At 38.2% G+C, this 22,088-nt stretch overlaps 1 protein-coding gene across 1 annotated transcript in view; it reads right to left on the bottom strand.

The window, feature by feature from the left end:
- LOC104168911 (myosin-10-like) overlaps positions 1 to 21,306 on the bottom strand; it is a gene marked incomplete at its 3' end in the record, with an annotated part of 31,703 nt that extends 10,397 nt beyond the window's left edge. Inside the window, exons 1-8 of the mRNA XM_009709673.1 lie at positions 21,184 to 21,306; positions 15,082 to 15,111; positions 11,159 to 11,251; positions 7,154 to 7,217; positions 5,420 to 5,518; positions 4,341 to 4,484; positions 3,947 to 4,042; positions 359 to 477 (exon numbers count right to left, since the gene is read on the bottom strand). Coding sequence (XP_009707975.1) covers positions 359 to 477; positions 3,947 to 4,042; positions 4,341 to 4,484; positions 5,420 to 5,518; positions 7,154 to 7,217; positions 11,159 to 11,251; positions 15,082 to 15,111; positions 21,184 to 21,306 — 768 coding nt within the window. The remainder of the gene's footprint in view (positions 1 to 358; positions 478 to 3,946; positions 4,043 to 4,340; positions 4,485 to 5,419; positions 5,519 to 7,153; positions 7,218 to 11,158; positions 11,252 to 15,081; positions 15,112 to 21,183) is intronic.
- Between the last annotated feature and the right edge of the window lie 782 nt (positions 21,307 to 22,088).

The raw sequence follows: 22,088 nt of genomic DNA, 5'->3' as shown, positions 1-22,088 counted from the left end.
GAAGTAGTTTAATGGAGTTAATACCACTGAGGAATGAAAACAAGCAGTAGAAACAGTATGTAGTTTCATTAATGTTGTGAAAAATCTGTTTTTAAACTGTTCTGTAAAAAAACCAAAAGCTCTCTGCATGTTTGACACATAATACAACGACATTAAAGGATGAAACCAGCAGAAGGTCAAGGAAAGGGAAAGGTTTCTTCTGTTTGACCACTGATTTTTACCATGTAAGAAAATTCAATAAAGACAGTAAGCTCAAACAAAAATCAGCGGCAGTACACACTTAATCATAATTTTCCTTCTTAAGAGCTAATGAGGATGAGGTGCAGTTTCACTTCATCTTTAAAGCACCAAAACTTACTTGTTCTTTGGTCTGGGCTTTCTGAACGTAGTCTCTGCCAACTTTGATGCGGGGTGTCAGGATGGCCCGGGTGAACTCCATTACGTTCATTCCCAGCAGATGGCAGAGTTTCTGTGCGACTGCAGATCAAAGGAATAAATGGAAGCATTTAAGTCCTCCACAGCAGCTAGCAACATCTGTAAAACAAGCCACTGGCAAAGGCTGTCATGTGCCAGCTTAAAGATTGAACTGCCATCTGAAATAGCAGTTAGGGAGATGCACTTCTGTCCTGTGGACAGATCTACTCTATCACACAGCCCACGTCTGCAGGGTCTCCATCTCAAAGGCTGATGGAAGTCTCTACAGAAATACATCTCTGAATTTCCTCAGGGGAGTGCAGAAAACACTAGATTTCATGAAATTGCAGGGAGGTCACGTAGCAGTCCATAGCCCATGTGCAAGCGTTCATTTTGTTACTTTAAAAGGGAACATTCATTTTGTCATCTCCAGAAAAAAAGCACAGCATGAAGACATCATACATCAACTCCATCATACTAAAGGCTGCTTAAAAACGGTTTCAATTTAGGCAGGTAAGCCAGCATAATGCTTCTGTTACAGCCTATATCAAAACACATTGTTTAAACTATCTATAACATGGGTTTGTAATATTTTCTATAAAATAACAACGCGAGCAGTGGTGTGCTTTCTTTGGACAGCATGAACTCTCCTGGTGTCAAGTTCATTATCTGAAATAACGTGTTACCCATACCATCGTTACATCTTCTTGCTGCATCAATCCTCTTTCTAAATAAGTTTTCCAATAGGTTAGGTCTTTATGATTCCATATTTCTAAAAATGAAAGTGACACTAAAGGTATTTTTAGGTCTGGGTTAAATGTTGCCCTTTAGCAGGAAGCCCTCCACACTATCCAGTAAGTACTTCAACCTCTTATCTTTGTAATCTGACAGCTTGTTGTTTTACTGTCAAAATTAAAAAAGTTATTTTTACAAATCAGTATTGGAAAACAGATTTTAATACCAATATATAAGAGCTTCCTCTGCATGTTTTTTTTTCCCCCCCCTGATATTAAAAACACTACTACTTGCCCTTAATGTTGAGATTCTCTCTCTCACCATATATTCATTAGAAGTGTTCATGAATCAACACACAACTTAATCAGTGAAATTAGGGTAGCATCAGAAATTGAGCACTCCTTTCACTTTAGCTACATACAGTAACATTTCTGTGCTTTGAGTATAAAAATACACATCAGCACATCAGATAAAACTTACAACCTTAGGTGTCAAGTAGCAAGTGCTGTCAGGATCTTTAAAAAAAAAAAAACAACCACCAACAAGAACTTGAAAATACTGAGTAGCCATGAGCATCAGCTTGGTACTGTGGCATAAGGGATACTATATATTACAGGATATTACAGTTTTTAAGGAAAGAGGGGGTTTTTCCCCCCCAATGCAGTACTTTAAACACTACATTCAGCTCCTCTTTTACAAACCTGTGACATGGAATTTGTCTCTACCTTTCCAGTTTGTAATAAACCATAGGTTAGCTAACAATAACAACAATAAACCATAGCAGAGGTAATACTAAAAATCACGTCCAAGTCAGACACTGAAGGAGGCTGCAGTTAGCATTTCAGAGGTTTGACTGAAGGAAACAAAATCGTTTTCAAGTCAAAGCTCTGTCACTTCTAAGGGTAGGACTGGTTCACACTATTTCAGCTTGATTAATCTTGCACTTCAAAAAATGCGCAATATTGTATGTTTGTAACTGAAGAAGGTCCATTTAAAAGCTGCGATTGTAGAAAGCCCTGGCTCTCCTGACTTGCGTTTTATTACTATCAGGTTTTGGATATAAAATTCTGAATTATTATAAGGTAAAGATACTGAAAAGCTCGTATCCTAGTTGAAGCATGAACTTTATGAGATTGCTTATGGACCACTGCCCTTTAGGCAGAAAGGTTTCTTCCAGATCTGGTAAGCCTGAAATGGTTCTCTAAATACAGCTTCTCCCTCCTCTTCATCCATGAAGGCTAAATGGCTTTCTTGCCATCTCTTCTATCTATACTTGAAACCACTATTTGCTTATCTATATTTATTATCTATAGGGTAGAATTTGCTTTCTATATTCTTTGAATAGGTTCACATCTCCACTACCCACACGAATTCCTTCCCATCTATGGAGACACTAACCTGACCTATTTCAGACACATACCTCTACATGAGATGAATCACTATCAAGACACGCTTATTTCTCTGGAGACACTAGAGAAACCCATTACAGTGAGGGGTGACAATACAGATGACATGAAGAGAGTGAACAGTTTCACTCAGTGTGCTCAGAAAGATACAGTAACAAAGACCACATAACCAAGGAAAGTAATTTTTGGATACAAGAGAACAGAAACATGCTTTAACTATGATCTGAGCATTTCAGTATCTTTGCTTTATGATTCAGAATTTTTTATCCAGTATTATAATTATCCAATAGTATCAATATATTTATGTCTAATATTATAATTCAGAATTTATGTCCAAAAAAACAGTGATAATACAACAAAAGTCAAGAGAGTCAGGAAGTAAGAAGCATCTGCATCTTTCTACATCACACCTTCCAAATGGACAATGACTCAGTTGAGTTGTCTAAACTGGTACTAAAAAGCCCAAAAAAAACCTAATCCCTCACCCACCCTTTTTTCCTCAGTCCAAAAATCAAAGTGCCAACTGCCAGCCAAATGCCAAGTCAATGACTATTGAACTTCAATCCATACCTGCTTGCTGAAGCACTTTGGGCAGCAGGCCACCACCCTGAGAAATGACAAAAATTTTGGAAGCCACCTACATGTACAGCAATTCAGGACAATTACAAAACGAGACACAGACAAGAATTTGAGCTGTGCATGTGCAGCAGATCCTGTGAATGATGGTCCTTACTGCTCTTTCCACCGATGTCAACTCTCAAAGCTGTCTTTCCACGAGAACATTTAACAGGCTGGCACTGAAGTCCTAAATTAAACACCTGATATTTGCTTCAGTAGCTATCTTTTTTTGTGAAGAAATACACTCTTCAAAATGCTGATCACATTGCAGTTACTAAGGGATAAATTAGATTCCAGTCACACTGCCATGCCACTTCAGAAATCAGATTTTTCTAAATACAACATTCTTATGTTCAGCCATTTCACTATAGAAGTCGTGCTTGACTCCAGGGCTCGTATCATTGGCAAGAAAACTGCAGTCAGGAACCAAAGAAAACAAACCGATTAAAGCATGCACTTTCCTAGTGCTTAAGTCTTTGTATATAGCAATAAACAAGATTACAACTGAAATACTTGTTCAACATTTAGGAGCAATGCAAACAGAATCAATTCTGTTGATGGATACTTAAATTTGTCTGCATGACAAGAATGGAAGAGTTTTAATAACTGCCCGTTGGCTACTGCCACAACAGTCACGGCCTCTTTTTAGTACACACTACTATCAAGGAAGCTCAGAAGACTGCTCTGTACTTTTAAAGACATGCACTAAACAAACAGCAAGAAGAAAACTACAGCACAAGTTAAAGGAAGCCGTACAAACGTGATCAACTTACCAGTATTCTCTGGCATAGAAGCTTGATCAGTATTTCTCTCTTTCTTAAAGGAAATATTTCCAAATTGTAGCACTGAAGACACCACTTTCAGCATTGCTGTGTTAACAAAAGACATATGTAACAGTTTAATTGAAGAGGGCTCAGCCTAACAAATTCTTCTTCTGTTGCTTGTGTCACTATTCTTCTGAGTTCACAAAGGAAATACCGTTTGTACTGTACTTTTTGGGCAAATGGCTTTAATTTAACTCTAGCTCCTGTTAAGCAAACATTTGCTGCAGGCTATCAAGGCACTGAAGCAACATTAAATTTGGGGATGTTAAATTAGCAAGTGTGTGTGAATGTGCACAAGAGTAAAAAAGTACACTTTAAAAATCCAAAAGGATCAATAACTTACACAAGATCTCATCATGCGAAAATCCCATGATATGCATGGCTTCCATGGTCTCCTGAAAGTTATCTTTGTCTTGTTGCCCAGGGATGGGGATGTAGCCATTAGATAAAAATCTGTAATTGTTAAATCCTTCAAGGAGCAAGTCAGCTGTGTTGGGAGGAAGGGGAAGAGAAAAATAAGCGAAAGAAATGCTGTTCACACCCTCCTGTACTCTGTTCTCACTAAATGCGCAAACTATGCTTTACAAAATCAGTTCCTCAAATATGACTACAAGCTTCTGAAACTCTAAAACCTTAGATGCTGAAGCCAGATTCCCAGAATCTCTAACTGTAGCAACCTACATTAGCTTTTTAATGCATTAAACCTGTAAACAGAAAATTACCCAACTCAGATCTAGCATAATCTCAAACCCCTATTTCAAGTATCTTAAAAGAAGTATCTCTATTGAAAGGTAACAGACACAGGCAGAAATGGAGTTAGGTATTGATGATTACCACATCAAGGATGCTAAATACCAGTTTATCTAATACAGGAGGAGAAAGAGTGGATCAATTCTCTGAAGTCTGGACCATCATATAGTTTCATTTATTACAACCTAACAGAAATTCCTAGTTACTGAGGGTGGTGGGGTGGGGGGTGTGTGTGTGTGTGTGAAGTAGAAGATAACCAACACAGTACTGGAATTCCTGAAGCATGTCACAGAGTTTCATTATGTTTTGTTAAAATGGCTGCTTTTCTACCCAGTTTGAAGGCATAGTCCAGAATAGATACAGCTGTCACTGCTGACCATGTTTGTTATTTATCAGCTGGGAGCACTGCAGTTTCAATCCAGCAATTCCCAGCTATAAACTGCCCAAACTGGACTTTGTCATGCAGGAGTCGTTTGCTTGAAATGCAATAGTTGCTTGACAGCATACTTGACAAAACACAGAAGGTATTTCAAAACAAAACCACCTGGCTTTTCATTCTTCTTTTAAAATTCACTGTTTCAAGACCAAAGAGTAGTTCAAATGTGTTAAGACTGAAATAACAAACATGGCACCCAGAAGCAAAAAGTTTACAAAATGAGATTCTCAACTTACACTTCAGATGTTCTCCTGCTCCAGCTAGTAGTTGATAGAAGATATGAAATGTCCGCTCATCTTTTGCCTGACGAACAGCACGAGACTTTTCCAACAAGTCTGATTATAACCAGTCAAGGATCTTCTACAATTTTTGGTTAAAAATGTCCAATGCAAACAAAACGTTCAAAGCCAGCTACATAATTACTTAAAGACCAAATGGAACTTTCATAGTAATGACAAGACTATGTCCAATATGGCCTTTCAGTAACTTTAAATAAGAGATTTCAAATTCAGACTGGTAGAAGCCCACTTTTAATTCCAGCAAACTCATTTCTTGGATGTTGACTGCATTTCCCTGCTACATGCAGCTGACAATTGTCTGTAATGGATCAGCTGAAGTTTAAGTGAGAGGGGCAGCTGGCCACTCTTTTTCAATCACTTCTTCTATTAAGGTCATAGCTGAACTCTCAATACCACAAACCCAGCAGCTGAACTCAAAAGTACTTTATTATCTGAAGCACATTTGTAATTACCTTCAAGCACTGCATTTTTACATACAATCTGCACTGCCTTTAAACAGCTCCCAAATTCAATTTGTGCAGCAGACAGCGTCTAATAAGCTGAATGTTATTCAAGTTTTTAGTTCTTGATACTCCATATTGTAAAACAAACATGGGACAGGGATATGAAGTGACACAGGTTACAAGCAAGGATGAGTTCTCGTGATGAAGAAGAAAATTCCCTAAAAGTTAAGTCCCCTTGTTTTCGCAAAGGTCTAGGCAAAACAATTCATCTGAACTTTCATAAAAGCAAAAGCTGCCTTCATTCCTGTGCTGAATCAAAGAAATAATTTATCATTAAAGCATTTTTTGAATAACTATAGATCTTTCCCAGCCTTATTGGGAAATGGTATTTTGTGACAGTTCCAAACGTTCAATGCACTTAAATTTTACCTCATAGCAACAGAATGAAAGCTTAACCGCAGCATTGTTTATGATTAATACTCACATGATATTGTTCACTAAGACTTCCGATTTCATCATTTTATGACCACCCTATTGCTATTCCCCCAGAAAACGGGCTAAACAAACAAAAAAAAATTACACACACGTTCTTTTTAGTATGAAGAAAACAGCTTTAGAGAAGGGCTTTCAGTGCAAGTATTTTCACTTGTTCTTATGCAATCATAAATACAAACAAACCTTAAAGCTGAAACTTAATTAGGCTTCAGTATTAATTGCTAGTAGGTCTCGTGCTATTGAACTTATGCTGGTAGCTAGAAGACCTGAGAAAATAGAATGTGTCCCAGCTCTATCACTTTATAATGAGCATCACCTCCTTTCCAGGCAGGGAGCTGCTTCTGCAGTGCTGACAAGAGCAAAACCAAGCTTTTGGTGCAATACAGTAGCTCAGCTTCTGATGAAGGCAGCTTTTTTTTTCTAGAAATGTTCATAGAACAAGCACACTTTAAATGGTTTCCCTATTTAACATATCCTGGTTTTAACACTAGTCTGAAAACCCAGCAGATTTCAGAGTACTAGATTTTGGAGTATCCTATTTCTTCTAAGCATGAGGAAGCACACTGACTTTGTGATACTTGATCGGCTCCTTTGAAACAAAGGAAGAGATGGATGTTGTCAAAGGAACGTAGACATGTGGTAACCTTTGATCACATTCCAATGAATTCTAGAGTTACAGCAAAACCATTGGGAAACTTGCATTTTACAATGATGTGGCATGAAGGTAGGATACATGTCTCAATGTTGGCCCCAACTATATAACCAGTAACATCAAAGTTAATCCTAATGAACTTGCCCTGCAAAGAAAAGAGATTCTTTTGTAAATGCTGATTTTTTTTATCATGACAATAATGTGTCTATATAAAAACATAATACTACTTGCATTCATATAACAAGCATTTCACACAAGTTCAAATGAAATCTTTTCTTTTCAATGTGCTCAGCCGTCATTTCAATGGAATATGTTAACGCTGCACACAAACACTTTCTAAAGATTAAAGAACCAGTATTCCTGATACGTTTACAATCCAGACTCAAAAACTTTTCTCAAAGTGAAGCTCAATTTCTTGTGTTGACAAAACATGCTGGCTAAGTTTGAAAGCAGTGCTGAGATTTTAAGTGCACGTATTTCTATAGCAAACTTATTGGTGCCTAAATGTGCTTTATCCGCAGCAATCCTGAATCTCCGTGTGCTGCCCAGCCCATTATGCTTCTTCCGTTTCTAAAACCAGGACGGCTGCTATCTGCATGGCCTCTTTTCTAGCAGTTGGTAAAGAAAGGACTAAAAGAGAGACAATATGCCTGTTTCTTCCACATACATCTCCTTTCTTCCACAAAGGACCAAATAAAAAAAAAGCACACTTCCCACACGTAGAACAGCTCTTGGAAAGAAAGTGGTTGCAAGCAGATATATTATACCAGTTTTAACCCACATCATTTCCCCAATCTGATTTGTCATTCGGCTACAAACATTCCCAACAGGACAACAAGTTCTGGCTTGGAGTTGGACCACTTTTAACAGTACGATTACTGTATTTTAAGTTTGTGCTCATGAAGCTGTTTGGTATCTTCACATGTTTGCAACCAAGGGAATACCTGTGGAAATACCCAGTGACTATACTGGGCCCTCCATTTTCATTGCATCCAACTTCTACAGTCCTCTATCCACATATGAACACATTTTGGAGATCAAGGAGCATCACAGCAGTTTGCTAACAACTGTCCAAACTCTTGCTTTTGATGATATCACAAAAGCCACCTATAATATCTTTTGCGGAGGCCTTCTGAAAGCGCTCTTGCAATCAGTATCTAAATCCTCATTTATCTCAAGTCTGACTGATCAGTGCTATTAGTATGTTAAAGTGAATTCCTGTTTGGCAGATCCATTCAGCTCAGGGACTGTGCTATTGCTTTTCATATTAAATATTCTACTCTGCAAGCTTGTAGAATATATGTATTCTAGCAACGGTCCAACCTAGTAAGGGCCATTATATAAGGGTATATTGGGGGATGTATTGCCATGCTGCAGACTTAACGCCTGAACAAGTTCCTGCAATCATTTGAGCTATTGTAACTTCTTACCAGAACTCCCTACCCTTCTCAACTTCCCTGATAAATGCCAAAAAGATTTGCATGCACAGGACTGACCAGGTTTCTCCCCCTAATCACACCAGTGAATCCAGTCTTATCTTGACTTAGTCTCAGAGCAAAGCAACTGCTCCGTGACTGTGGTTCTACATCCTCAACTCAAAGTGATTTCTCCAAGTTTCAAGAAAACTTGTGGAATACTTTAAATTAGTTTCAATGGTTACTCCCTACTGCTTAATCTGCAGTTTGGTTGGAAAGCCAGTGGCACTAAAATGATCGGGCCAAGGAACAAGGCTTGTTTTCAAGCATGCCCTGTCAGGGACTGGCACCTAAACTCAGATTTCTGAGTGTGAAGAAACAGAACACTCTCAGCTTAACTTGTAACTGAAGCATTTATACTTTTTGCTCCGTAACAATTCCAGAAAGCTATATTTATAACTGTCACAAAGAATGAACTGACATTTTACTGAAATTCAGCCAACAGACTAGATACACAAATGCATGTGTCAGCACTACCACGTCAAGAACGGCAGCTGACTTTTTACCCAGAACAGGGACCACAGAGCCTTCTTAGAATGACATGGCTTGAATTCACCATGTTAGATGTGAAAATAAACTTGAATCATTACATAAGGTCTAGTCAGTGGCTTTTTCCAATATAACTCAGAATCACTTTACTCTGTTTCACCCTTAAAAGTTATCTAATTTCTGCTGTCAAGTTACCAGTTCCATGAACAAAAATAGAGAGGAAATGCAGTCATTAAATGAGCTGACACATCAGAAGAGGGGACCCACACACTCCCTGTTTCAAAGTTCAGCCATCACCAAAGTCTATACTAGAGAGGTCACTTATCTAGTTCATCTTCTTAAAAGCAAAATATTAATACATCCTTTTAGCTAGCACTGGCAAAGCTTGCTACGAAATATTTAATTTATCAGTTAGAGGCTGTAGTGGTGGTCATCTAAACAACTGAATTCTGCTTACACAATCATTATAGTACTAAAATACATGGCTTTGTAAAAACCACATCAGAAGGAAGCATTTAGTTCTGCAGTATGAACCCAGCAAGCCCACTCTCCTATCCACTGCAAACTAGAGACTTTATTTCCTGAAACAGAAGACAACACTGCCTTTGGTAGAAGAAAAAAAGAAAAATAAAATTGATTTGACACTAGCCTTATCTCAGTCCTATCTGGCATTATCAGCAAGTAGGGAACAGGCTGGCATCCTCATGCTGCATGGTGAAGACTGTCGAGCCTGTACAGGCTGAACAACAGCACTTCTCACTTTGTGGGAGGATATATATTTAAGTCAGGTTTTAAAATGGTTGTTATTAAAGATTATTTTTTCTCCATGAGATGACACCATCTGGAGTGCATTATACTTGCTCCTTCATAAAAACAGAGCTGGAGCCATCTGAGTGATTATGTTCATGATGGCAATGCAGACTTCAATCTAATACAAACCAGATGCTAACATCTTTTAGAAAAAAGTATCCTCATTAAATTAGTACAAACTTTGATGGATTCAAGGCATGTAACAAAGCAGAATTATTGCACAGTGAAACCCGTTGATATTATAAATCCTAAACCTAATATAATAAGCATCAAGCAATATTTTAAATAATGTGGCTATAAAATTATCAAAGTTGAATTTCTACAGTACTCTGCTCTCCCTTCTTGGTTGAAGAGGCTAAGCGATTTAGTCATACAGTTTTCTAGAGTCCTTATCACTGTAGCCGAGTTCATACACTATAAATCCAAGCAACTGTTGAAACATCAAGGCAGCCAAGAAATCTTTCATTTGTTCTGTAAATTTTAGTTTTGTTCTCGCAATATAAAAGATTTAATATGTCCTATACAGTTTTAAAGTTGTACTAAAAAAAAAAAATCTTTCCCCTGAAACAGAAAATGGCTTTTTTTTTTCCCCCCTTCAAAGGAAAGGAAGTTTTAAGAAGTGGTAAATAACTATTCACCCCAAGTTCCACCACTATTTTTAAAACAATGGAACACATCAAAAGTGGTTATCTGCCACTAAAACAGTATGTGAACAGAAGGCACTGATCCAACAAAACACCAACCAGCTACATGAGTGCCCAACACCTTGAATAAGTCATACTGTCTTTTTGACTTTCCTTCAGAAAAATCAGTCAGACAGAAGGGCATGGAAATTTAGAGAGGTTCTTATATGCAAGTTTTGTGCCTTTTTAAAAATTGAGTATGTTCTCTCTAAACCAACCATTTGATAAATTCATACCTATTGACGAGAAGGTTACATATTTAGCCAAATCCCATGTTGATGCCATACTCCTTCATACTTTATAGTAGTTCGACAGTAATTTCTGCATGCAAGCCACAGTTTAGCTCTATGGTATAGTTATATTTGTTATACGATGAACACTGCTGTCAATTCAAGGGCGGTTGAAGTTAGAGACTGGATAAAACTAAAGCCAGTTTGCCAAGAGCCAGCAAGGATGCATCTTCAGTGACCCCAACACAATGCAGAAAGCATTGTAAGAGAACCTGAACTTGTGGTGGAAAGAGAACAAAGAAAACTTCTGATACTAATCAAATAAATTCCTAAAAAGGTAATTTCTCCATAATCAGTAATCCAGGTTTACAGACTCTAAAGAGAGAATGAGTAACTCACAAAGCGAGAGGAGTTGTCATTTTTCACTGTCTTTGCATTCCCGAAGGATTCCAGAATGGGATTTGCCTGAAGAAGCTGACGCTCCAGCTCCCCCTAAAAACCACACAAACAGAAAAACAAACAGACATCAGCACAGTGCACATGCGAGCAAGGGTTCCTATATTCTGCTTCTTCCTGCCAGACATTTTACCCAGGTTGTGGCAGAAGGGGGTTATCATTTTTCCCCTCACTTCTAAATCTGCTGATAGTCTCCTCCATTCAGTGAAGAATGTGTTTTGGTTTTTTTTGTTTGGTTTCTGTTGGGTTTTGTTTGGTTGGTTTTTTTTAAACACACACACACAAACAGAGCAGTGACCAAATAGGACTTAACAGATGTTGAAAATCATTGAACACGGAAAAGAAAATTCACATTTAGAGCTAATGAAATTAGGCACAGACTTTGAGTGCTTAGGAGGAAAAACTAATTTAACTGTTAAAGATTTTAGTGCAAGGTTATTCTTAAACATCCTGTTTAGTGACTTGACAATATAGGTGCTTTGGAACACCTATTTTCAAACTTAGTTTCAAATCAGTTAAATACTCACTTTCAATCAGCCAGACATTCTTATCATTGCAACATCTCTGACCTGAATGCACCTGAGAAGCATGCCAGAATGGCATAATGGCAACTGAGCAACACCAAATACAAAGATCATTTTCAAATTGCTCAATTCAGCCAACATTGCTCAGTATGTTTAACGCATTTTTTAAAAAAAATGCTTCTTTAACTTCAAGCCAATGGATGTAGAAATCAAAGTACTTATCTCAAGGAAATTGCACAACAGCTTTTACAATTGCTGTCCATGAGGAGGTCTGGTAACAAAAGTCTGTGCTGCTTCCATGAGCCCAGGAGGCACATATGTACAGAGGAAAATATGATATTGTCTTCCTGCTCTGATGGATGGGTTTTAAAATAAAACGAAAGTGAAGCTGTCTGGAATGTAGTCTCAAAAACTGCTGTTTGTGTTCATAAACCTGCTTTTTCCAATTATTTATAGCATAGATGAATAAAGGCCCCAGACTGAGCAAAGAATGGGAAATGTAAGTCTCTTAAGGCTTCCACATGAGGTCAATTCTTATGCAGGAATTTTTAAAATTCACTAGTTGACACCTAAAAGAGGCTTTTATTTATATATTGAAATATATTTCAAGTCCTTCTGGAAACTAATGGCTGCTCATTCTCTAATGTGACCTCAAGTTATCTGCTCAGAACTTGTTTACTTCCAAATATATTCCCTTTGGGATTACATATTCTCTGAATTCTAAATTAACTAAAAGAGAAATAAATGTGTGAGTCTCAGCCCAGAGCACACTAAACACTACTCAGGCCACAGTGCCTATGCAGTATATGTTAGGTCTGCCAACTTTACAGCTCTCAGGAGCACTTTTAAATTGACCAAAAAAAAAATCCACAATTGGAGTAAAAATAGATCCCTGTTATAACCACTATATGCATGTCTGCAATTTATTTTCTAAACATTTCCTCTGTAAATGCATCAGACAGTAGGAAAGCATTTGCTCACACCATTCCTCCTGTTCCCTCTCCCAACCACGCTGTCAGCTCCTGCTAAGACACCAAGTATAAAAAAATAGAAGCTTGCTTACCATGCTGTACACAGCTTGAAATAAACCACATTACGTATATTAAACGCAGCAAGCATGTCACAGCTTACATTTCAAATTCTAGCTATTCTGGAAAAGAAAGCACACTGACTTCAAAATTTGACTTCTCCACCCAACATTGCTGTCCCACTTGAAAGCATCTTGCTGCAGGCACGCTTCGTCCATGCTTTAAAGTGCTTCCGTGTACCACTATCTTAATTCGGTTTTGTGCAGAGGAACTTTGCAATGCATCGTAAAACAAATTTTACTCAAATTCTCCAACTGAATGTAAAAAGTTCTTAGTAATTCATTTTTACTATCATCTCTGAGGATTTGAAGAAAACGTTCAGTTGGGTCCTCAGATGTGGGTGAAAATAGCGAGAACAAACAGTGCTCACAGCCTAGCCAGCCTCTGTGGTTTGCACTCGCAAGTAGACTTGTTGGAGCCATCACTAAGAAAGAGCAAACCTCTCACACTGTGTTAAATGGCTTCTGATTTACCAGTTTTCATTTTTAGATGGACTGCTTCACAGCCAGAAAACAGTTGTCTTTTAGAAGCATTCAGTGTTTTGGAAAGAGCGTAGATTTGGCCTATAGGCATATCTCCTGCATAGGCATCTAAACAGAACTTGGAAAAAGCAGTATCGCAGTACTGTGGAAAAAGTGAAATCATGCAATATTTCATGCAGGGTAACATGGAGATAAGGACAGATTATTGTCTCAGTTTCAGAAAAACCAGCATCCCAGTGATTTGGTTCATCGTGAAGCCTGGGTGAGGCAGGGAAAACTACTACATGCTACTCACATACAACAGGGATCCACTCTGTAGTTCAAAACAACATTGAAACAGAAATGTTAATGATTATGATTTATGCAATATCAACACTTCTGGATTAGCACGTTTCCACTGATACATTTAACATGTTTGCCAACAAACGGTTTATTTCAACTCTGACATGCTATGTCTAAGCAAAAGGAGGGTTAAACTAAACACTGCTCCATCTATCTTTGGAACAGAGAAATATTTCAGTAAAAACCCTTAGAATTGACAGAGGTTCGCAAGGAGGGAGGATTAAGCGAAGCATTAAGAATGTCTGTAACTTCTGAAAGTGAGACCATGGGCTCAGATGCATGATGGGGTTACAGAGGTTTAACAAGTTACCACACGCTAGCAAAGGCATCACAGTCATCCATGTGATTTCTTTTTGCTTCCAATATACCAGACCTAACTTGAAGTTTCATTTAGTATTTTCCTTTCCACTATAACTTCAGTTGCACTACAGTCAGCTTTCAGAAAAACGTTGAGGGGAAGAATACAATCAGCTAAACTAACTCATGGTAGCTTCTTCAGTTACCAAACCTTGGTTACACCGTACGGACCTGTTGCAGAGATTTTATTTAAAAGCTCTTGCCCGTGACAAAGGCATCACTTACCATCTCAGGTTAGAGACTGGAACATTTATCTTCCATAACATGTGGTAGTAATTGTTTCCCTCTTTCCACAGCCTTACCCTCAACTTCCACCTAACTCTCCTCTTTATGCTCCTTCATGAGTACGCTCCATCGCACTGCGAGTACCGCAACTCCTACTCTCATGGCAGTCTAGAACAGACCGACTACTACTGCCTGGGAGAAGAGGGATGAGGGGAGCTGGGACCGGGCAGCACTATCTGCATGGCGGCTCCAGTCAGCCTGAGCAGAAAGAGCAGCTGAAGCCCAAACGAGGAAACATTAATTCAGGCACCAACACTCAGATAACCATGTTGCTCACACCACTTATCCTAGAATGTTAAGGGAAACACTTGATTTCAGAAGATAATTGGTTATGTTGTGCCTGTTAACCTGATAAAGACTGATCTCAAGTGTATCTGAGAAGCTATAAAAATATTCAGACAAAACAGGATGTTAATCAAAACAATTTTGTAGCTTCCATTAATCTCTTATTTAGTATTTGTTTAACATTAAGTGTTCTGCACTCTCCCAGCAGCACATTAACCAAGTATATCCACAGCATATTGGAGAAGGTCAGCTAGAGAGAGGGTGAACCTTTTGCTTTGAGTAACACCACTTTAAAGTGGTGAGAAGTGCTTTGCAATGCTGAGGAACTTGTAAGCTGTTCACTAGTACACTCTCTCAAAGCCAGTTAGATATTTACAAAGTTTACTGTCAGCTGTATACCTCTACAATATTTCCCACATGTTATAAATACAAATTGACAGAAAATAGAAGAACATGTATCAGTTCACCTACATAACTTTAAAAGCATAAAGAAAAACACTTGCCTGATGTTTCACGGGTTTAGGTGATTCGGGCTGTTCATTGCAAACAAACAGATGTATATGTTAGCAAGCAAGCATTCCAGCTGCAAGTTACATCCCAAATTATTCATGTCAGTAGGTTTAGTTTAACTATATACTCACGTCATAGAAACAGTTCAAATTAATTTTAGAAAAGTAGTTACTTGCATGCGCAAAATACTAAAACCTGTGTTTATGCAAAGGACTAATTCCAAATAAAACACAAGGTGATAGACGGACCTTAAGCAGCAAGGAAAAGGAGCAATAGTTTAATTAGTTGTGCACTGCTTTCCACAGTTTTGCCAAACAACAACAAAAAATAAACCCATAACACCAAGCAACTTTCTCTACAGCCTTAGTCACTACAAGGTGAGTTTGTATGGGCAAGACGATCATTATCCTTCAACAATCGAAAAGCTTATGAAAGAACCAAGAGGAAAGCAATACTTAAGGAGTCTGGGGTTTTGTTTTTGCACCGTACTTCAAGTATTTAAGAAATGCAAACCTACAATTGAGACAAAAGCTTTGTTTCTTTCTTTGAAGAACGACCATCCACATGAAAAGCAGCAAAATTTTAAGAAACTGGAAGACCTTCAAATTCTGCCAGGAAGAAGGGTAAATGGAACACGAACATAATAAAGTGAAAAAACCCTCAAAATTCAAATTTGCACAGTTTCTGCAGAAATACAGATATTTTCTATTCCATTATTATTTCCTTGGCAAGTTTAATAGTCTTGAGCTTCGCATCAGAGAGCCTAGGTGGAAAATACTGTGGTGAAACACACACAACAAGAAATTTTCATACCAAGCCAGATGCACACTTCCTCCGTTTATGTCTATTTTAAACAAACAGCACTGGTTTAGTGCAGAATAACAGATTTTGACAGAGGTCTGTAAAGAAGCTGGGAAAGGTTTGGTTTATTCTGCTAACTGATGTCAATTTTGCAAAGCTGCATCATACCCGCTTAGAAAACAACTCAGGTATTAAAAAAAAAAGTTAGACGTTTCAAGTATGAAGCTACCACTCCTTCTGTAATCACTGGAGGAGGACAAGTACACACCCGGAAACCTAGGAGGCATTTCGTTTGCTTATCTTCAGACAAGATGAAGTGCTCTCTCAGGACATCCATTTCTGTCCTCACTAGAGACAGAACTGAGCATAATCAGACACATATTTAACTTCTCTGTGTTTAAATTAGGGCAGTTAAAATCCATCTGGGAAATCTTAAGGGGAGCTTCAGCCTGAGTGAGCCTACCCAAGACCCTGTATTTCAAAACCAATTATGTTTCTTTTGAAATTAATAAAACAAATTAAACTATTTAGCATTTCACCTACAAAGGCAAATGCAGTCACTGAAAGCAATCATTAACCTGAAAGTACCAGTAATTATTTGTGAAGTTTAAAATGGCACCACCATGAAAGCTGGATTTTAGTGAAAATAGAAGGGGTTTGATGGGGGAAGGCTTTGGGGAGAAGGGAAATGAACAAAAGTCTAATTCCATTCATCTGAAGCAGAGGTACATAGTACCAGGATGACTGGAAGTGGAGACAGCAGGCAGTGGATGGATGCAGTTATTTATAGAACTTAACTACTTCACATTCTACCACGATTGAAAACATCTGCTGATTTCATATATTTAACCATGAATAGGGTCCAGGTATGTCCACAGACTACAAATACAGCTAAGAGCATCCCCCAGCCTCACACAGCCTGTAGAACATGGCAGTTCATGGCAGTCCCTGGGCAGTAAGTGACAACCAGCACATTTCCTCCTTTTGGAAGGCCATATATGCAATATATATATATTTAATAATTTCTATATTTTGCACTGACTTCCCTCCCCATCCAAAACCACAAAGTTTGTAAACTAAAGCAAAATCCAAGAGTCAGAATTAAGATTCACTTCTTAACCATATTAAAGCAACTCTAACACATACATTAACAACACTATTTCATTCTTCTTTTCTCTCATTTCTACCTCACCTAGTACATAGCAGGGTGATGAGCCACAAAGCTAAGCAATTTAGAAGTCTCCTTTTCCTCCCTACCCTGCTTGCTTAATCTGTCCAAAACCCTCTCTAGACACATCAGACTCCTCAATTACCTGTCCTTGTTCTCTTCCTCTCCTTTTATTCTAAATATCCTTTTCCCCACACCTCCTGAGCCTACAGAGGAATAATTGAGAGCAAAGGTGAGCAAGGCTCCTCTGTGTGGCCTAGAAGAGTAGGATAGCTGACCAGATCAGATACCAGTGTGAGTCAGCTTTGGTCTGAGATGCCCAAGATAAAGCACAATACTTGTCTTTATAAAGTTCGTCCATGCATGGTATGGTTAACAACTGAATAAAACACAATATGCTTGGTGCAAGCAAAATATTCAGATTCACTGGCAAAGTTCTTAACACTACCACCCAAACCCCCCAAAATCATTAGCGCTCAAATTTGTTGGATGTGAAACTACAGTTTTCAGTTATTTACAGCTGGTGTCTTCCATCTTTCTCTCCCTTGCTACAGGCCAGCTAGGTCGGTACCTGTGTCAGAACTGACTCTCAACCAAGCACGCTGCAGGCAAGGATTCAGGCTCACTTTCATCCCACCTGCAGTCTTTAAAAGAGCTTATGTTTATAACTCACCACCAAGTACTTCTCCCTCCTCTCCATCACTCTAGAAAGCCCAGCCTCTATACCTACCTTAAGGCACTACCCTAGTCTCACCTAGCAACGCCAAGTCCCACAATTATTAAAGCTTTTCTTCTACATTTTTACCACCACCTGCCCACACTTCGTAGTGCAGCACCCATGACAAAGCCCTTAACATTCCTTGGGATCAAACAGAAAATGAGATAGTAAGGCTAGAGTCAAAGGCTCCAAAATTAGGAAATACTCGTATTAAGGTTGTTTAGTAGTATAATTCCATCCTCTGTGGTTACGATGTGCTCTTGATTCCACTTCCCACAGCATCCTCCTGTCTGAGGAGGACGTGCCAAGGACTATGCAGGACTCCTCTGTAGGCACACAGCCCTTAGCTATTAGGAAATGGGGCCGTTGGGAAAGATGAGTCTCATGGACAAGAATGTCAAACGTGATCAGGCTGACCAAGGGATGGGTAGAGCTCGTACGTGATGCTCCTCGCATAAGCCAAATATTTCACAATCAGCGTTGCTGGAGAATGTACTTGGTGAGCATCTGTGACATAGCAGAACATCAGTGCTACTCTGGCCATGGCCTGAGGTGTCAAACTGGAGGTACGTTTGTTTGTAATACTTTTACAGCACTCTGTCAGGCAAATCAGACCAAGTTAACCCTAGACTTCAGAACAGTGTTGGGAAGATAATTATTCATTCATCAGCATACAAATTGCTTCACAGAAAAAAAATCCACGCAGCATTCAGAGCAGTCTCAGTAAAATGCATGTCACTGATAATTATTTGTAACAGGATGGATAAAAATAAACCCATGACTAGCAGTCTATTTAACAAGCCTATTTAGCACCTTCTCTGTGCACAGAATAATGCAAAGGTTGTAGCAGATGGATACTACTCATCACCACCAGCCCTCTACATTTTTCTAATGAATATGTAAACAGGAACAAATAGGCCAATTCTGACACTTCCTAACTTTTGAGTGTTAGGTGTGTACGTTAGACGTTCTTTTTTATAATACATAAATAAAAATGAATTGTTACAGAACAAGGGAGACTCATTTGTATTTTCAAAACAGTTTTGGTTACACAAACATTCTGCATTTTTCATAAACATATGCCTAATTCAGTGCTTACTATGGCACTGCATTGAATGAAGTGCACGATCAAATTATCAGACTTTTATTCAGGACATTACCATATTCTCTTTACTGTGCCTAAACTATGTTTTACAAAGAATAAAAACTTTTCCAGTCTTCATCATGACAGTCACCAATGGTTCATGAAGCAGCTGATTACAACAATCATCTTCAAAACTCTTTTGAGATCAACCTCACCATCCCATTTCATTACACTGGTAAGTAGAGAATTAAGTTGCAGTTCAATCAGCGATTTAAATGGAATTAGCCAATACTGCATTAAAAAGGGCAACTCATCCTTCCCTTCACTGACATTTTCCACTCCAGCTTTCCTCTTTCTTTTCTCTGCCTTCACTTCATACCAGTTATGCAGCCACACAATAAGCAACAGAGGAAACTTGCTTTGTTTAAAGCTAGGTGGACCTTTTAAGAACGCTAGTTTGAGCCTACATCAGTCTCCAAGCCCAGTGAGCGACCACACGAATTGTTAGGATGACAAAGCTCAAAGAGGTACTTCTTTTAGCAGAGGTACTGGCATGAAGTGCTTGTGGAAACACAGCACAAGAAAGGCTAAACAAAGATGAAGTGCTTTCTAAACAATCAAAAATAGGGCCTTGAGTGGTTAAGCATTGGAAGAGGTTTCACAGAGAGAATGCATAATCTCCATCCTTCAACATTTTCAAAACTCAGCTTTACAAGGTCTTGTGCAACATAATCTAACTTTGAAGGAAGGCACATTTTGAAAGGAGGCTGGACAAGAAGCTTCCAGAAGTCTCTTTCAACCTGAGGTATTTCAAGTTGTCAATAGTATATTTAGAAGTACTTGGTACAAACCCTGCACAGTTCCCTTCTCTGCATAATTCCCTTCTCCCCTAAAAAGCTGTAGGCAATTTTACTCATGTAGAAATTGAAAAAACCCGCTGGTTTTGTTCAAGGCTGCACAGCAGTAAAGCCAAGAATATTCATAAATCAAAACCTATAGAGAAAACCAATTCTGATGGGCGACGCTCTAAATAGCATTCCCCAGAGTCATGTATTCTCCCAACACACAAGACAATGCCATGAACATGCACCCAATACTGCTGACACTTCCCAGTCCTAAGAAACTTCTTTCTAAGGCTTGTAACTGATACGCATACAACCTGCAGCACACTCAGACCGCACAATAAATACTTAAACTAATTTTGGTCTTTTCTGTGCCATAAGTCAGCAACAGTTTGAATAAGTATCACCACACAGGGTCACGTTATTTGCTCTTGATTAGAGCAAAGTTTTGAGTTTCCCCATACATTTAACTAGATTTCTCCACCTCTACCTGCAGAGCAATCCTTCCTTGTTTCCCACTTCAAATCCTTGCCTTTTTTTTTTCCCCTTCACAGATAGGTCAAAAGTCATCTCCTGTTTTTCCCAGGAGTTTGAGTCTTGACACATTCAAGAATGTCTGTAATTTCGAGTGCATGGCCCTTAGCAGCAGCAACTTCTTAACGCCAAGTCAGATTATGTAGTTTGAAAGCTCCCAACCACCACACACCCCCGCAGTACTGCTGGAGAAAAGCAGGCCTACACCAGTATTGATTATAGCAAGTCACTTGCTTGTAACAAAGTTGAATTAATACTTTACTGCAAAGAGATCCAAGTGGTCATCATCAACAGATATTCAAACTCATTCCTATTTTTTAAAGCAAAGAATTACTAAAAATTCAGTGCAAATTTTGAAGTCTGGCAGTAAATCTGAAGAAAGTTCTACATAAATCAGAGTTAGTCACAAGTTACCAAAAAAACCCCAAGATTCTCTGACATAAAAGTACATATTCTCTTATTTGTAGTGTAATAAAATCTGAACTTTTTATTAGCTGCTGACTTCTACATACAGCAAGTCTACAGCAGTTTTTAAGCTTGATGATTTTGCCCATCTACAAATTAATTTTTGAAAGAACAGCAAGCTTCTTCACAAACGTAGTACTGAAAACGGCATCTGGTGGGAACTAAACTCACTAACAATTGCCCAAGTTAATTAAATTTTTGGAAAATTGGGGTTTACTGCATGAGAAAGCTTTGATACTGTTTCTAGTTACAATGCCTGCATAAAGCCTTTAATTTCACAACAGAAGTTAAACAGCCAACATTAACTGAAAATTTTGATGTAACTGCGCATTTCAGCCACTACTGAAGAGAAAATAATGGTTGAGACAAAATTATGTGGGTTACATTACAGCTTATCTTTAATAAAAAAAGTTGGGTTTTTTAATGCAAACATGTTAATTTTCAAAAAGAGCAATAAACAAATGGGAAAATATCCCAACTTACAGGAATATTATGGTCCTTTCTTCCTTTATGGGAGGAAGCAACATGAGCAAGGTATTGAATAACCTTCTTAGTGTTTTCAGTCTTCCCGGCACCCGATTCACCTCTGCAAAACATTTCAGACATTTTCCTCAAAATTGATTTTCAACAACTTATCAATCCTTTGTTTATAGCAACCTCATTTCATTCCATTTATGGCTTTGACTACACAACAGACCTTCTCTTCCCATCTTAATCCAAAAGCACTGATGTTGCAGGGAACTACAAGGTATTTGTTTAAAATACTTTCTTCATCCTAAAGATCTCCTTAGCATTAAGATGTTGATACTATGTGTAACATTAGTTTGATTAAAAGCTTTTGACCATATGCCTGAATTCTTTTGTTACCTTAAGTAACAAGAAACAGACATGTCTTCTGCCTTGATCACAAGGCCAGAGACTGTATCTTCACTCTGAAAAAATTCTTTTTTTTAATCGTTATATATATACATATATACATACACTTTTATTTTTAGCATCATTTTAATATATTTTATATACTAGAAGCTGGTTATGAGAATTACCAAGTTGATGGAAACATTCAGTATCTTGAGAAGCCAGTTTCAAAGTACAGTAAAACACATTTTAAACAAACAGATTCTTTCCACTGCTCATCGCAGACTCTTGACTGGTTTAAAAATATATTTATGGTCATAGGGTTACATCAATTCATTAAGAAATTAATTTATTAGTGCAGAGTGGTACAATATGCAGATCAATAAAGATAGCAAATACATACTTCATTTTTAAGACAGAAGCAGATTTAAAGCAGAACATGTTTAGACAATTTATCGCAAAGTTTACATATGGGATATTCCAGCAGGAAATGTGACCAAGTTCACATCACTGCAATCACAAATGATGTTACT

This window comes from Cariama cristata, unplaced genomic scaffold (genome assembly GCF_000690535.1).
Source record: "Cariama cristata isolate BGI_N322 unplaced genomic scaffold, ASM69053v1 scaffold39831, whole genome shotgun sequence".
NCBI lineage: Eukaryota > Metazoa > Chordata > Aves > Cariamiformes > Cariamidae > Cariama > Cariama cristata.
Note: the sequence above shows the minus strand (reverse complement) of the source record. Positions and strands in the feature narration are given on the sequence as shown.